The 16,198-nt window shown below is 36.7% G+C and overlaps 6 protein-coding genes across 7 annotated transcripts; 5 read left to right on the forward strand and 1 right to left on the reverse strand.

The window, feature by feature from the left end:
• Positions 1 to 334: 334 nt before the first annotated feature.
• Positions 335 to 1,200, forward strand: LOC110841994. The gene is made up of 4 exons (XM_022087699.2): positions 335 to 539; positions 608 to 706; positions 807 to 869; positions 947 to 1,200. Exons 1-4 carry the CDS (start codon positions 453 to 455, stop codon positions 1,127 to 1,129), a joined length of 432 nt encoding a protein of 143 aa, XP_021943391.1. The 5' UTR covers positions 335 to 452; the 3' UTR covers positions 1,130 to 1,200.
• A 2,678-nt stretch (positions 1,201 to 3,878) lies between these two features.
• LOC118438419 (phospholipase A1 VesT1.02-like) lies at positions 3,879 to 6,680 on the forward strand. Its single transcript, XM_035858635.1, has 7 exons — positions 3,879 to 5,267; positions 5,344 to 5,492; positions 5,554 to 5,817; positions 5,896 to 6,015; positions 6,087 to 6,149; positions 6,260 to 6,443; positions 6,538 to 6,680. Exons 1-7 carry the CDS (start codon positions 5,011 to 5,013, stop codon positions 6,623 to 6,625), a joined length of 1,125 nt encoding a protein of 374 aa, XP_035714528.1. The 5' UTR covers positions 3,879 to 5,010; the 3' UTR covers positions 6,626 to 6,680.
• Positions 6,681 to 6,816: 136 nt separating this feature from the next.
• LOC110863258 lies at positions 6,817 to 8,824 on the forward strand. Its single transcript, XM_022112516.2, has 8 exons — positions 6,817 to 7,297; positions 7,385 to 7,508; positions 7,572 to 7,699; positions 7,782 to 7,891; positions 7,969 to 8,117; positions 8,202 to 8,279; positions 8,341 to 8,473; positions 8,549 to 8,824. Exons 1-8 carry the CDS (start codon positions 7,202 to 7,204, stop codon positions 8,775 to 8,777), a joined length of 1,047 nt encoding a protein of 348 aa, XP_021968208.1. The 5' UTR covers positions 6,817 to 7,201; the 3' UTR covers positions 8,778 to 8,824.
• A 132-nt stretch (positions 8,825 to 8,956) lies between these two features.
• LOC110847614 lies at positions 8,957 to 11,361 on the forward strand. The gene is made up of 11 exons (XM_022094593.2): positions 8,957 to 9,532; positions 9,610 to 9,733; positions 9,820 to 9,855; positions 9,939 to 10,033; positions 10,106 to 10,133; positions 10,198 to 10,279; positions 10,352 to 10,503; positions 10,605 to 10,642; positions 10,711 to 10,756; positions 10,842 to 10,950; positions 11,023 to 11,361. Exons 1-11 carry the CDS (start codon positions 9,482 to 9,484, stop codon positions 11,255 to 11,257), a joined length of 996 nt encoding a protein of 331 aa, XP_021950285.1. The 5' UTR covers positions 8,957 to 9,481; the 3' UTR covers positions 11,258 to 11,361.
• On the reverse strand, positions 11,362 to 12,458 carry LOC110847634 (microsomal glutathione S-transferase 1). The gene is made up of 4 exons (XM_035858688.1): positions 12,245 to 12,458; positions 12,085 to 12,168; positions 11,899 to 11,981; positions 11,362 to 11,796 (listed from the first exon to the last, which is right to left on the reverse strand). Exons 1-4 carry the CDS (start codon positions 12,275 to 12,277, stop codon positions 11,553 to 11,555), a joined length of 444 nt encoding a protein of 147 aa, XP_035714581.1. The 5' UTR covers positions 12,278 to 12,458; the 3' UTR covers positions 11,362 to 11,552.
• A 968-nt stretch (positions 12,459 to 13,426) lies between these two features.
• On the forward strand, positions 13,427 to 15,381 carry LOC110847625 (TM2 domain-containing protein almondex). Of its 2 annotated transcripts, none has more exons than XM_035858652.1 (7): positions 13,427 to 13,845; positions 13,936 to 14,063; positions 14,155 to 14,264; positions 14,339 to 14,416; positions 14,503 to 14,624; positions 14,703 to 14,938; positions 15,027 to 15,381. In XM_035858652.1, exons 3-7 carry the CDS (start codon positions 14,208 to 14,210, stop codon positions 15,071 to 15,073), a joined length of 540 nt encoding a protein of 179 aa, XP_035714545.1. In that variant the 5' UTR covers positions 13,427 to 13,845; positions 13,936 to 14,063; positions 14,155 to 14,207; the 3' UTR covers positions 15,074 to 15,381. The 2 variants fall into 2 exon arrangements, with proteins under 2 accessions (XP_035714545.1, XP_021950297.1); XM_022094605.2 differs by having other exon boundaries at positions 14,175 to 14,264.
• Positions 15,382 to 16,198: the final 817 nt, after the last annotated feature.

A 16,198-nucleotide genomic window follows, 5' to 3' on the forward strand; every position in this document is an offset into this window, starting at 1 on the left:
TTTTAAATCGATAAATAGGTCAAGGCAAAGATAAAGGACACCAAGTAATAAATGGTCCTATATCTGCAAAAACACTGCATAGCAAGAGAAAACGGGTCCCTTGCCTGGCCTATATTATTCTGACCTAGTTAATTCTTACTGGAGCAATACAATAGCATCCTCTGGTGATTTATGGTCAGTGATCAGTAAACCAGTGTCTAAGACTTTTGAAGGGCCCATTTACCGTTAATATCCTGGTGCTAGGACTGGTGAAATGTATATTATGATAATATTATGCCGTCCTTGCTTGAAGCAGGGAGCCCTTGATCTTGATCTTTGTTGGGGTGACCTAGAATTTCATGGACAGAGGTCCAGATATATAAAGCTTTCAGTTTCAGTTATTTTCCCGTACAAAAAAAATTACTCACAAAATTTCCCTGCGTAACGTTGAATAAGTTATTGTAAAAGTTTAAATGGGAACTGTAACATGTTTGACATTCGCCGTCGCGATTATTGTAATTGGGCAGCTGAACTTGGTGGATGCAACTAAAGTTTATCAAGTAAGTTAATAAAGTGATAAATATGAATTAATAATTGACATATGGATTAATAATCGATTGGTTAAAAGGATTCACAATTTAACCCACTCCAACAATTGATGTATTTGAGATCAGCAGAGGATTATGCAAAGCCTGCCCAACAATCATCAGATTTAGACCACAGCAATGTAAGTTTATGTTTGTATAATAATCCTTGATACGTGTATAAATTAATCACCGTATAGCATGCAAATTGCATGTTTAAATATTTTAATGTTATACATGTAGCACCAACACACTCGAAATGGCAGATGCTTTTTTAGCACACCGTCCTCCGGCCGACCCAATACGGTTTGTCACATTTAATTTGATGAATAATATTGATGACCATAGCCTATTGATTAATGTTGCGATGTGGGTGCTTGCAGTGGTCGAATGGGGCGCTGGACGGGATTGACCTCAGTCCTTTCGACATTGATCCACGGCTAAGCAATTCCCAACAATTGCCATACCAAATCCTCTACCGCTCATCTGGAAATCATTTGGTTTTCGCCCCCATGGCCCGCGCACCCCCTCCGAAGGATGACGCCAACCACGCCATAAAACTCTAATAATTTATATAGTTGGAATAATAATGCGTAATGAGAAATGTAGCCCATAGAAATAAAATTGATTTTGAGAAGATCAAACTTACTACTAATTAACTTTTCATGTCTCATACCTACATTTAATTATCTCATCAAATTGGCTTAAATCTGTGATACCAGTCTGGACTGTATTTATACAATCAGCACTACAAATCAATAGAGGATATTGATCCGAGAAAACTTTATTGTAAGTTGGCGAATGTGGAATTACATGATTCTTGCATATAGATTCTTGCATATGTAGATATAAAACATTGATTATTTTTATCCGCCCCACAGGAAAGGACAATGGTTGGAATAATGGGGATAGGAATGTTGGCATACTTTGCAAGATTTATCTATGACGCTTTCGGTATTCTCAACTTTCAGTATTCAATTTTCAATTCAATTCAATTCAATTCAATTTTCAGTATTCTCAACTGAATGGTCTGTATTCATCATTCTCTTAATGGCATTGTACAACGTGGTGTTGATACTCATCAACCGAGTTCGAGATGTAATCGTCCTCTGGGCTCTTATGTTCATTGTCCACATCCTCGTCCGATTCGTCATTGTGTACACAGAGACAGACCCAGAAAAGGCCGGTGTCCTGGGCCATTCCGCCAGATTCTTCTACGACGCATTTATTTTCAGCATTGAGTGGAGTATATTTATAATTCTAGTATTGTCAGTTTACAACTTGGTCATGCTTGTACTTCGACATATGCAAGATGCAGTAGTGCTGTGGGGCCTGATATTTGTGTGTAATATTATTTTGCGAATAATGCACGGCCACATGACTGACTACTCGTCGGATTGGTAGCTAGCGAATTGAAACAATTGTGGAATAAGTGACACTAAATAATAATACGATGACAGCAAATAATAAACAACTATATTCTGTACTATATTCCCTGCATCTTAAAAATTGTGAGCTGTGTATTTATTCAAATCATAAGTTTTGCACAAGAAAAGTTTGTATTTGAGTCTCAAACTTATTCACACATGAGACGAAAGTCTTAGCGAGGTTTAAGTGCTGTTTTAATCGTTAGATCCGGCGTGCGAGTTGTTTGACCTATTTGACGGTTGAGTTGAATGACGTAAACTCTTGTGCTTGCCTCTATCAGAGTGATTTGATCCATTAGAGGAGTGGTGCGAATGGTATGACCCAGGAGAGTTATGATTTGAAATATTGGCCTTTGGCGAGTAATGCGACGACCCATTCGAGTGGTAAGATTCTGGATTCGATTGACGATGTTGCGATGCCCAGGCAGGTACAGCATTATCTTCATCCAAATTGACTTCATCAATGTCTTCTAAACTATGGAAAACTTCACCAATATCATTTTCTGAAACGATATTATTGACCGAATTTGACTGCTTGGTTGGTGAGGCACCACCGATTAGTGTCTGCCTTATTGGCCCCCCAGATATACTCCCAAGTTTGTTTTGCCCACTTCCCTTCTGAGATTGAGAGTGAGCATAATGCGAGTTGTTACCACTCCCATTGTTGGCAACGCTAGCGCCCAATGGTGATTTTGGGTCCAACGATAAACATGGAGGCATGTAACAACATACGATGGGCATAATTCCATTATTAATTGCGCACTCCAGCGGGTCAGGTTCATCTGGTTCAATTATAAGTTCCACTTCAGTGCAACAATTATCGTGTGGTAGGAAATCAAAGTTGAGCCCTTGATTTTTCTTGACAAATTTTGGTGTCTTAGGTTTGCAGATTTTCTTTGCTTGTGAATCTTTACATCGAGTATCACCTTGGCCTTTACCAGCCGGCCCTCGGGGAGGTCGACCAGGATAAGGATTCGGGTAATTAGTTGTTGGATAGTAGCCAGTATCGTAGCCACCAATTCCTTGCATCATACCCCCCATTCCTGGCATCATGCCTCCCATCCAAGGCATCATGCCTCCCATTCCGGGCATCATGCCCCCCATTCCGGGCATCATACCCCCCATTCCGGGCATCATGCCTCCCATTCCGGGCATCATACCCCCCATTCCGGGCATCATACCCCCCATTCCGGGCATCATGCCTCCCATTCCAGGCATCATACCCCCCATTCCAGGCATGATACCCCCTGTTCGTGGCATCATAATTTCCTCATCACTACTACTCTCATTGCTAGATGTCTCATCACTTTCTTCAGATGATGCTTTCTTTTGTTCCTTCATAGCTGAATAAAATTTGAGATAATAATTAGCTCCTTATAAATTTACACTAATCACATATTGTTATGCATTATTTACTCTTGGGTGGAGGTGCTTTTTTTCTTAATGCAGTTTCAACCTTCTTTAATTCTTTCTCTAATTTATCGAGTGTCTCATTTGGTTTTGGTGGAGGCTTCAAGGGATCTTTTTGTTCTTCTGGCTTCGGTGGCTCTTCAACAGGTTGGGGTTCTAAGTCATGGTGGACACCCTGCTTAATTAATTCAGGTTTGGGATTGGTCTTTTTAAAATCTTCAGCTTTCTTCATCATTTCCTGAGTTTTAAGAATGTTCATCTGTTTTTGCTCCTGCGTCAGAAGTTATTCAAAAAATTAGACTAAATTCAAACCCGACGGGGGGACGATTCCAAATTAATTAATATTTGAATATATGCTTTTGTAACTTCAATGATAAATATATAAAAAATAAGAATAAATTCTGACCTCGGTGGCATCGACCAAAATGATTAAATGTCGATTGGCTTCTTTTTTGGTCGAATCTGGTAAATTGTGCAGGTTATCATTGTCGCTAGCCGTGCGGACGGGGACAAAGGGTAGGAGTCGAGCATCCTCGTCTTTGAGTCCTCGTGGACACGTGAGCGATTGTTTTCGTTCGATGGCAAACTCTGAGATATTATAGTGCAAAATTATATACTACTTACGCATTATAATATAATTTAGTGCAGTGCACTTGATACCTTCGTAGGCGAAGGTGAGGTCGGTGGGCAGGCCTCTGGGGAGGATGGTGGGAAGATCTTCATCCTCATGTTCGTTGTCCTCAACCAAGGATTCTAGCTGGGTCTACAACGAACGAGATAATGTGAGCATCTAATTCCATGGTACAACCACCAAAATAAGTTGTGCGTACTTGGGTTAGACGCTTCCCAAAAGTATGACCTGCTCCATGAAGAAGAGTAAATGCTTCCGAGTTCCGGGCATTTAATCTTTCCATCGTGTTTTATTTTACTACAATAAATTAGAATACTTATAATTTGATGAATTATATGCCAATTAGAGTGAAATGTATAGTTTTAGTGTTTTTACTAAGCTGCAATAAATTCACAACAATCGCATTCATCTCATATATTAGAAATATTACCATGGCGTGTGTACGTACATCTACACGCCATCGTAAATGTGTAAGACGAAGTACGGTAGAACAATTGTTCAACCAATAATGATGGAAACCCGATAAATTCATTCGCAAAAATTATTTGACATCAATGAGTGTCTAGAAATTGTTTATGTATGTAGCACATATATATTTATCATATTCCAGCTATTTTAATGTGCCGCTGATGCTTCACGGCATTGAGGAACTTGTGACCTCAACCTCAACTCCGTCCAAGGGAAGGTTGTGCACACAATTAAATCGAAACACGTATATCGGATTCCCGTTACTTTTTTTCAAATTAAACGAACAATTAATACTTATCCATGAAATGAATTGAAAACAATAATGTTGCGAACAATTATTATTAATACGACTGGAATAATTAGAGCTACATACTTACATATAAATTATGGAGCAGCCCAAATCCTGGTGTTGGATTTTTATAAAAGATTAAAAACTTTGTTCAATTGTTGGTTCAAAACCATTAAATATTTATTATTTGCTAATAAGTAAGAACTACGTAATTAGAAAAACATGGTCCCAAAGTCTCAAGTTTTAACTGTTATTTGTATCCTTTGTCGGTTGGCTAGATTGAAGGCACATGAAAACCAAAAATCGAGTCGTCTGACAGTATCCAACTTGAATAAAGGCCAGAATATTAACAATTTTTCTAACCCAGATGCAGTGAGAAGTTTGGAAAAAGTCGTCGATTCAAATACTCAATTCTCGACTAATGGCACCATTTGTACCAAAGAATCGTCAGATCATGTGCACTTTTATTTGTATACAGCGTGAGACTCTAATCTGCCATTCTTTTTAACAGGATATTAATAAGTGCGCAATACTAACAATTTATTTTTCAATCAGTGACAACCCATTAAAAGGCTTTGAAATACTGGTTGGAGACACTGACAAGCTCAACGAATCTCTGTTCAGGATTCAAGCACCAATTAAAATTTTAATCCATGGATTTGGGAGTGGATGCAATCATATATATCCCAAAAAATTGAAGGATGGTAATTATATGTGCATTTAGTACAATGCGATTATTACTGACTGAATTCTAAATAATCAAAGCTTATCTGGAGACAAACACCGAATTGAATGTGATACTTGTGGATTGGAGCCTTTTAGCTGAACCTCCCTTATATGAGCAAGCCGTAAAGAATACAGGCGTCGTAGCAGTCAAAACTGCCAACCTCGCTTTATTTCTGATATCCGAAAATGCAACAACAATTGATAAAGTGCATATAATTGGGCACTCTTTGGGGGCTCACGTGTCTGGAATTGTTGGACAAAAACTAGAGGAAAAGCTAGGACAAAAGCCTTCAAGAATAACCGGTTAGTTTTGATGTATTAATGCTTATGCACAAGAGTGACACTGCGTTGTAAGTTACCAAAAATACTAAATTCATGTAGGACTTGATCCTGCAAAACCATTATATAATTTCAGCAGATTGGACCGACGACTGGATAAATCCGATGCCGATTTTGTAGATGTCATTCACACATCAGTTTTGGGTTTGTTCAGAACTGTGGGTAATGTTAATATGCATGTAAATAACTCATAGTATCACCATGATTCGTTATCATCTTATCCTAATGAACAGGGACAGTTGATTTCTATCCCAATGATGGAATAAATCAACCCGGGTGTTTCCCGTTTGATCTGGGTAACAACTCATAATGTTATGATGTTATGTTATAGATTGTACTCTATATTAAAATAATTATATTGTTACATGTACGCATAAAACAATTCAACCTTTAATAATATTTACAGCTTGTAGCCACAGTCGAGCCCACGAATTTTTTACGGATAGCGTATATGAATCCAAGAAATATAAGGCGTGCAAATGTTTTAGGAAACTCGGGAGTAAGATTTCGCTGAGTTTTCTGAACAACTGTCACTGTGACGAATCGGACGAAAAAACCTTTGTATTTATGGGCGATGCGGTGTCAACAAGGTATTCAATAGATAAATAAATTTAAAAAAATTCAATATAATCAGATCACCCTACAGTTTTTCATAATTTCATGATTCAATTATTCTTGGCATAGTGCGCGTGGAATATTTTATTTAGCAACGGATGATCGGCAACAACAGGATACTGAAACCTTGCAAACTGTAGTCAATCAGAATGTTTAAAATGTACAGGCATCAGTTGAGACTCGTGAAACAAATAAATAAGGAATCAGATTAATCTCTGTCTGATCACTGGTCGGAGCAACCTGCATATTTTAATCCGTAACTGTATTCGCTTGGGTGCGGCTGGCCAACCACCACGTCCAACGTATATCAAAGAAGCAACCACGTATTGTTGGATTAATCAGATTTACATTGCTAGAGGTCAGGAACCAGTTTAGTAAATGACGACAAGAAGTAACTGCGCTATGATATGCATTTCAATATTGTGTGTGCACACACAAGTCGTTTTTACTTTGGTCACTTTAAAATATGCGAAATTGGATTCGGGCATTGACAAGAAAGACTGAAAATTATACACGATTGCTGTGTTTTATCATCGTCTCGTTTTATTATACGAGATAAAATTTCTGTTGCTAGCAATATGTGATGATCACAAGGCTTTTGGGGTCAGCAAGTTTCAGAATGTCTCATCTTGGTTTTCATATTATCAGCATCGATCATTCAATCTAAATCAGTTTAAAACATAATTGTGCAGTTGTCACTTGCTATTTAAGGGACTAGTTATTTTGGGGCAAAATGCAAAGTTTGACAAAAATGAAGAGTGAGAGTGCATTTATATCTGCATCAGTTTTAACTTTGTTACTCCCCATATCAGTTTACTTGATACTTGTGGTAATGAAAATATAAATTATCCTGCCCATATTTTGTGGTTAGCAGTGTGTCAAGCTCTAAGGTACCATTCTTTATTGCTCAAAATAGGCTGTGGAAATTAAAGGCCACGGGAGATTAATGAACCCACCCGCACGAAATGCAATGTGGAGGTTCGGATATGCAGTACCTACAAATTACGACGACAATCAGCTTTGGTGTGGTGGGGCTCAAAGTAAGTTTGATGACAACTGAAACAATAGGAAAATTAATAATAATTAATGTTACGTGACCGAAGAATATTATGAGAATGGAGAAAAATGCGGCGTATGTGGTGATGACTTCGCTGAACCCAGCCCAAGAGATCATGAAACTGGGGGACAGTTTGCGAACGGTATCGTGGTAAGAAGATACGCTCCTGGACAGGTACACATACCTTGCCATCATACTGACGATGATATTAAATGATGAACAGTGAACTTAATGAAAGATTGTTTATTTACTGTAGATCATTGAGACTGAAATACAAATCACAGCCAATCATTTAGGTTATTTTGAGTTCAAATTATGTCCTGTAAAAGACGAAACGAAGGAAGTGACTGAAGATTGTCTCAATGAGTACTACATTATACGTATATAAGCGTAGTTATCTATGCAATAATTCAACCTCTCAAAATATGGGGCGATATTTACAGAAACACGTTAAAAGTTTTGAATGGGGAAACATGGGATACAAAATATTACGTGACCTCGGATGAAATGGCCAAAGACTTTATTGTAAAGGTCAAGCTGCCACACCACCTCACTTGCAACAGATGCGTAATGCAGTGGACGTACATTGCTGGTATGTACATATACGCATACATGGATAAGATCTCTTAGTATGGCCTTGATTATAGTATCATGCATGCTTTGTCCATTGTTACAGCGAATACTTGGGGGGTATGTCCAAATGGGACAGAAGCCAAAGGATGTGGACCCCAAGAAGTCTTTAAAAACTGCGCAGGCAATAAGAGAATAATTTTAATGTCTTTTGTTAAAATTCTATAAAATAAATAAACTTTTAGACGTTGGGATCATTATGAATTCTGGATCGTGGCCACCTGGCAAGCAACCTATTTTCGTTACACCTCCTCAAAATGCAATTTTAGAACCAGAAAAGGAAGGCGATAATGGCAAAAGAAAATATCTGGTTGTGAAGTAAGTTTAATTTACTTGTACTTTCTTTGGCAGCTAGTAAAATACTTAATAATTGCATGTCTCACTCAACTCAAGGTCTCAAGTTTGTGTGGCTACTAAGGAGAATCCAGGGATTGATGATTGGTGTCAAAAAAATTGTCTCCGGTACCCACAAAACTGCCCAGAAGACAAATGCAAATGTTTACAAGGTTGTCACGCCATTGGCAGCTTTAAGGAAAATGATGGAGCTGACTCCTACTGCCAGTACAACTGCTTAGTAAATCCGCCTAAAAACTGTACTGCTGAAAGGTGTTTATGCTTTTAGGTGAAGATTTGCTTAACAGAAAATAAAATATAACCGTCATATGTTAATAGGGAGGATTTATAGCTCAGTTTCATTTTTCCACCATGTTCATAAATACCTATGCAAGCATACATATCTATAAACTACATATGTGTATATTTATCTATGCATGGAATGCGTGTAGGTGTCTTGATTACGAGACTAATGTTACACACTTTTTATGTTTAATGATCTCCTAGTGTCATTGTGAAAGGTCAATATACTAGGTTCGGGGATGATGACCATGCGCCATCCTGAAAACGATGTAACGTAAAACAGTCTAAAGATGAATAGTAATGGTAACAACCGTATTGACGGATGTTTGTGAAAAACAAAAGTCGAGTCTCTTGCTTGTTGGGTTGTATGTAATAAGGACATTGGTTTGTACATACATGATACGTACGTATGTGACCGCTGAGGAAGTTGATTAGAAATGCGATAATGTCGTAATGACAGTGGGGGCTCAAGATTTGAAGTCTTCCATATCGTTGGGTATATGAATGTGGATTGGATTTTTAACGAGTGTAAATTTGAGCTTGTTCCTCATTTTGCTCAGATTCAGTTCAGGGTGAAGATTTGCAAAACTCGAGAATTTTCAGTATAGGTACTTTAGATTTTGATTCACTGGTGAAATCTCAAACTACAAATTTTTAAGTTAAAAAAAACACAGATTCTGCATTTACATAATGATGCATAAAGTAATTAACTGTTTCTGGATTCTTTCCCTTTTACTTGAGGTAAGCTGAGACTTTTTGTTTAGACGTCTGTCTAAGGGGTGTTTAATAAGTACATACTTACTTATTGTAATATATAGGTTGTAGAAATTAAAGGCCACGGCAGAATGATGAATCCACCCGCACGAAATGCAATGTGGAGGTTCGGGTATGCAGTACCTGTAAATTACGATGATAATCAAAATTGGTGTGGAGGGGCTTCAGGTCAGACTTAATATTTTGCATATTTCATTTTATAATATTCTTATGTGTGCAATTGTGCTACTCTACTTTTGTGTGGAATTTTGCAGTAATGATTGAACAAAACCATGGGTTGTGTGGAATTTGTAAGACTACAAATCAGTATACCTTACTGCATAAAATATGAGTACGAGTGTAATTTATAAGCTTGAAATATATTATTTATGAGGTGGGGATAATTACGCTGATCCATTGCCAAGACCTCATGAAACGGGAGGAATATACGGAAACGGGATAATCGTGCGTAGATATGCCCCAGGACAGGTATTGTGTTTCCAATTCAACAAAGCATATTTCTGAAGTAGAAGAAATTTGCAAGTATTATTACTTTTGCAGTTGGTCGATGTAGAAATCGAACTGACGGGTAATTACATAGGCTTACATAAATAATTAATCGTATATAATCGTATGTAAATATATGTATATAGCAAACCATCAGGGTACCTTTGAATTCAAGTTGTGCTCAGCCGATAATCCTAAGCAGGAAGTCTCCCAGTCCTGTTTGGATGCGTAAGAATAGAATAAAATTTTACCATCGCATTTCATGTGCATATTTGGATTTGATTTTGTTTCTACAACTAGAAATACTTTGGAGTTGTTCAACGCGCATGGAAAGGTAGCAAAGAGATACATGATCATATCACCGGAGAAGAAAAAGACTTTCTTTTTGAAAGTGAAGCTCCCGCAGTATATTAGTTGTTCAAAGTGTCTTTTTCAGTGGACGTACGTTGCTGGTAATCATTTCCAATTTAAATTAAAGCTAACTTTATTTTTATTTAAGTTATATCGTGTTTGTAATACAATTATGCATTATACATAATTTCCAAAATTTAAGCAAATACTTGGGGAACCTGCAAAAACGGCACTGAAGCAGTGAGCTTAAAATTCAAAAAAGGATAATTTTACTGTGAATATTCATTTAAAAATTGCAACTTGAGCAGGTTGGATGTGGACCACAAGAAACATTTATAAATTGTGCAGACATTGGTATTGATATTAAAAGAATTCCCATTGCGCTAAATTATACTTTACGGACTGGGATGAGATTCAAAAGTCGAGTTTAATTTTATAGCCATAATTCCCAATACTGGTGGAAGGCCGCCTGTGACAATTCCACATCCAAATGCCTTGTATTACAGCCAGAACGTGATAACTGGTGAAGTGGAACCGCTGGTTGTCAGGTACATATTACATATTACATGATTTTGGATACCTCACACAAAATATGAAAAATAAATTCGTATGGGGACTAGGTCGCAAGTTTGCCTTGCATCCGGAAATTACACAACGGAACCTGGAATGGACGATTGGTGTTATACCAACTGTTTGAGGTATCCACCCAACTGTCCTCAGGATAAATGTAAATGCCTCGAAAGTTGTGACCCCGTCGGAAGCTTTAAAGAACAGCCAGGTTCTGAAACATATTGTATGGAACATTGTATGAAATATCCGCAAAACTGTAAAGCGGACAGATGCGTTTGCTATTAATGAATTACATAATTATGTGACTCTATAATGTTGACGACAAATGCCTAATTCTAGCACATGTATGTATTATTTCAAAGCATTAAAAAAATTAATTATATAGAGGATTCACGACATAAAGGATTGTTTATTTTCGAATACTAATTATTTGTCAAGCAGTGATACATTTATGAATGTACATGAGTAATTACCCAAAAGATACATCCAGCTTTTACTTCATACTTGAATATTAGCCTAATATTATTAGGTTTGTTTGTGGAATTGCTATTTACGTTCTCAAAGAATTTAAACCTGACGTTCATGCAAAGTGACTGATGATCTTGACCACCATGTAAACTTGGACGAACATGGCCACGAAAAAGGAAATCGCTCTTGCAGGCTGTGGTACCGGAAACACTGCGTAGACCAATGTGTGAAGAATACGGGCACCCGTGAAAACCTTGAACAGCAAATTTGCCGTTCCATAGGCTGGAGAGGTGAAGCAGTAAAGGAAGGCCGTGGCGAAAAATGGGAGAATATTTTCCAGGTCATTTAAATGAGCTCTGCAACGTTATAAATATACAATTAAAAAGCACATAAGTCTATTTGACTAGCATAAAATAAATAAATATAAAGGGATATGAAGAAATATGTAAATTTGATACCGTCGAACCCTCTCTACGTCTGGGTCGTCATATGCGACCTTGGCTCCTTTCACTGAGGATGTATCTTCCGGACTAGTGAAAACCTGAATGCATGGTATAAAAATAAATAGAGGAATGATTCCATAATATTCTAAAGTAATTCTACAGCCCAGTTTATACATATATGACAGTATATATTGTTGGTACTTTTTTTGAGAATCTTTGTCTCGCTGTAAGTGGAATCATGACCATCATTTTTGCCAATAAAATCCCAGCATAGAAGGCGTAAGCCTGTGATAATAAGGATATTAAAATCAATTAACATTATAATTTATTTCTTGATAATTTATGCATCTAGGTCTCATACCCCAAACACTTCTTGGTTAACATCAATGCCCATGGTGAACGAATAATTTCAAAAATTAAAAAGTTTTAGAATTTGACAAGTATGCAAGAATTGTAGTCACAAAACTAAGAAAGATTTCAGGAAAGTTGGAGGAGTTATTAAAGTTAGAGTGGAGAGCGTCCGAAAGTTGAGACTGAACTACGAGTGTCCAGTCCAGTATGTCTTCTTAACTTAAGCTGATGACATGACGGTGCACAAATAGCATTAATATTATATAACACATCATATATAGTATATAATATATACCAATACTCACCAACAAGACTGATATATAATGTATGTATATGGAGAAAGGTCTCGGAGTGGATATTAAAGTCCAAGGTAGCTTGGTTGGATGATGAACATTTTTTTTATAACCAAAGTAAACATCACGAGCTTCATATTATTTACTAATACGGCTTTTTTCCTCAATCAAATTATAGGCTACTATGCTCATCAGCGTATTACTAATTACTAACCATTCCATATTTTTATATACGGGTACAATGTATCGTGGATTTTCCTGATTGGTGGAAGACCTTATGAAATTGGACGTGTCTAATGATAAGCTGATGATAAGTTTATAAACCACACTTGTTCAATATCTGATACACCAAATTGTTGACAATATTAACACCTTCGTATCAGCAAACATTATGTTAAAAAGTGGCACTTGCAATTTAAGTAGATTAGTCATAGATGTATTTAACCTAATTTTAAAAAACTCATTAATAAATATCAATATGAAAACCACAAAATTCTGCATAGCGTTTTTTTGCAAGTCTCATCATGACACATTTAACTCTTCTGTTGCATTGATGAAGCCATATGAACAAGCCGAGTCTCCTCATAATAAGAAATCAACTATTTTAATCTTTGGCCTAAAACCATTAAATCTATATATTTCTAATAATTCCAATGATATAATCACAGCCATGTTTTGTTCCCCTTCAAAAGAGGTTTGCTTTTTCCGTCACAATTTCACATATGTATATTTCACATGTGATTTCATAATCGTTAGATAACACGATGCAGCCCTTACAGTGTTCCTTACATACAGTTCTCCGTACAGTTCCAAAATACTCAAGTTCATCATCAATTAGAGAATTGTGACTGAAAATTGACTTGAGAAATTCAAGTGAGATGAGATGAGACGATGTAACGCGCGATGGTTGTCACTTGTTTTGAACGCATAATGTGTAATAATATTTTGGGAAAATAAATACTGATTGTTATGTAGTAGTATCTATCTGGAATTATTTTATCCTCCGCGATATTTTGCATCTTGTCAGGATTTGATATATACAGGATAATAAATTAAATTCCGAATACAGTAAACAATTTATTTGCGTTCGTCTTTGGTTAGGGGTATTAAAATTGATAACAAATGACGAAAATCCACGACGATTCTTCGGTTAAAATTTAGATAAAGACTAGTTAATTCTTCTCTTATAAAATACATTGCAAAATAGTAAAACCCTAAAAAATACCAAATTATATGCGTGCAATGCGTCAAAGGGGAGGATGCTGCTTATTAATAGGAGGACTCAGCGCCGTGCTGCTATGTACCGTTTACGGACGAGGTATACTTTTTTATAAAAACGCGTAATTTCAATTTGAAATTTTTAAACAAAAATTGGCTTATCAAATAAACATGGCTTTAACACCTATAGATAATCCAAAGAATGGAGGTGGAGGGTTTAAAACGCGTGGAGACGAAAAATCACAGTCAAGCGTAATTAGCCAACATAATTCTCATACACATATCAGCAGCAAGCAATTTGGCAGAAATAGCAATTTTGTAAGTGAAGTTTTATGAATCAATCCTTTATATGAAATCCACCAATTCAATGAAAGAAATTGAAATTCATTACTGTACATGAATTATTGAGGGTCACGTCAAATATTACAGAAAAAATCAGACTCTCCAGGGAATTGCAATAGTATGAACCAACAAGATTCAAATTGCTCCGAAATGTATTCTCAGATTGAGTGTATTCAGGTAAGATCAGAGACTTTTAATGAAAACTGGGTATCTTTATTTATGATTTATGTATTAATTATTTCCGTATTCAGTGTGATCTTGATGAGAAGTGTAGATATGGAGAGAACATTACTATCTCCTGCAAAGTTAAAAATGGAGTCGAGTGTAAAGTAAGTTAGCATTTACTAATTTATATACAGGGTTGAATTTGCATGCATTCATGTAGTACAGCTTATTATTTATATAAATTGTGCAGGGGAGTAAGGAGTTTAAAAGGCACATGATATGCCAGTACTGTTACCAAACTCCCATGTGGCAACAAATTTGCAATTCCATGAAGGGCTGTAACTCCGTTGGACCTCCACCAAATTCCTTCCCGTAAGCATGGCACAATTGAATCATTACAGCCGTGATTATAATTTTCCTGAATATTATAATTTGAAATGGGATTATTAGGGCTAATTGTACTGTCAGTCCAGAAGTTATTTGCCTTGGGAGTCGTTGGTTTAGCCGAAATATGCCATGCAAGTGGAAGAATGGGTACCGCTGGTCCACTACTTTCGTCTTGAGTGTTACGCTGGGTGGGTTTGGAGCCGATAGATTCTATCTTGGACGTTGGCAGGAGGGAATAGGAAAGCTTTTCAGTTTCGGAGGGCTGGGAGTTTGGACAATTATCGACATTATTCTGATTGGTGACTATTAGACACCGAATAATATTTATGTGTAACCAATTAATATCTGGTAAATTTTAGTAATATCTTCATTGTTATTCAATTACAGGTGTTCGCTACTTGGGACCCGCAGATGGAAGTTTATATGTTGACTGATTAGTTAGTGTAGTGTTATAAGTTTGTAAGGTTAAAAAGCTACGCATTTATTTATAAAGTACATAGATAAATGCTGTATTTATTATGATAGTCATTTCAGTCTCATTTATAGTAAACAACCCCTCAGTACTTTCATTGTTAGTAAGCTCGTAAAAATTCTTTCTGCGTTTATTTACTGCCTTTAATTAAGTCAATCTGCTGGTTTAAACGGCAACCGCCCTCCTGTAATTTTATGAAATGCTCTTAACACTTCAAAGTACTTTGAAAATTCATTTATATAAATACCGTCACATTGTTGTTCACATTGAGTAATTCTATGAGTTGTGTTCTTCGTCGCAATGTACTGCCATGAGTTGTTGAAGAAAAAGCGTTTCCGACAGTGGATGATCCATTTGGCGTTGGTTGCACCATTGGGTCGTGAGCATGAGTACCAATGGTAACACCGGGTGCAACTACTTGGTTTATTTGACCTTCGGGGGCTACCCGATAAGCCCTTCGTAGTCGAAGTAGTTTTGCAAGTCCTTCCCAGATTCGAGAAAACACAGGCAATATCCTAGAATGTGGACGATTATGAATATTGTTTTGAATTTGCAAAATTTGCAAAACAATTCTCCTACGGCGTCTACGAATTCTTCTTTGCATACGACGTAGGCAGGCCGTACTCCAAAATCGGCGAAATTTTTGCCAAAATGTTGTAGGATGACGTTGATCTGGATCTCTTATGTATCTTGGCGGAAGAATATGGCTTCTTATTGGGACAGTCATTCTGAAACTAAAAATGCTCTTCATTTTTGAAGACTTTTTGGTATTTTCGGTTAGTTTGATGGAGATCAAGTTAGTTAATTGCTTTAGCTCTTCAATAGAATTCGTGTCCTGAATTTTCTCATCGTCCCCTTGCATTGTTTTGTCGTTAGCATCCTTAACCACGGCATCCGCATCCGACGGAGGTTTCTCTTTGTCTGACAAATGTTGCAAACTCGTCATTGAATTAATATCTACAAATCCGCTGTTTTTTCGGGACCATATGTTTATAAATATCTCTAATTTTTCTTATTTTTCATAAGCTTGCATAAAACTTATATTTTTTTATTTCAAACAAACATATTCATAAAATAAAATACCTTA

Source organism: Folsomia candida, unplaced genomic scaffold (assembly GCF_002217175.1).
Source record: "Folsomia candida strain VU population unplaced genomic scaffold, ASM221717v1 Fcan01_Sc001, whole genome shotgun sequence".
NCBI lineage: Eukaryota > Metazoa > Arthropoda > Collembola > Entomobryomorpha > Isotomidae > Folsomia > Folsomia candida.